General features: G+C 66.9%; 1 protein-coding gene across 1 annotated transcript; it reads left to right on the plus strand.

Annotated features, from left to right (window-relative positions):
• Nucleotides 1–15: 15 nt before the first annotated feature.
• Nucleotides 16–236, plus strand: LOC145719089 (histone H4 type VIII-like; the record flags this gene model as incomplete). Its single annotated transcript, XM_081810611.1, has 1 exon — nucleotides 16–236. A coding segment is annotated over exon 1 (195 nt), but the record flags the coding sequence as incomplete, so codon positions are not given.
• Nucleotides 237–239: the final 3 nt, after the last annotated feature.

Below are 239 nucleotides of genomic sequence, written 5' to 3' on the forward strand. Positions count from 1 at the left end.
GTTTTCGTGCTTTTTTCGCGAGCTCTTTCAGCGTTACAGTCATGTCCGGCCGCGGCAAGGGCGGGAAGGGCCTGGGCAAGGGCGGCGCCAAGCGCCACCGCAAGGTGCTGCGCGACAACATCCAGGGCATCACCAAGCCCGCCATCCGGCGGCTGGCCCGGCGCGGCGGCGTCAAGCGCATCTCCGGCCTCATCTACGAGGAGACCCGCGGGGTGCTCAAGGTGTTCCTGGAGAACGTG

The sequence above is a fragment of the Leptonychotes weddellii genome, unplaced genomic scaffold (assembly GCF_054177405.1).
Source record: "Leptonychotes weddellii isolate Sample4059 unplaced genomic scaffold, ASM5417740v2 HiC_scaffold_300693, whole genome shotgun sequence".
NCBI classification, from domain to species: Eukaryota; Metazoa; Chordata; class Mammalia; order Carnivora; family Phocidae; genus Leptonychotes; species Leptonychotes weddellii.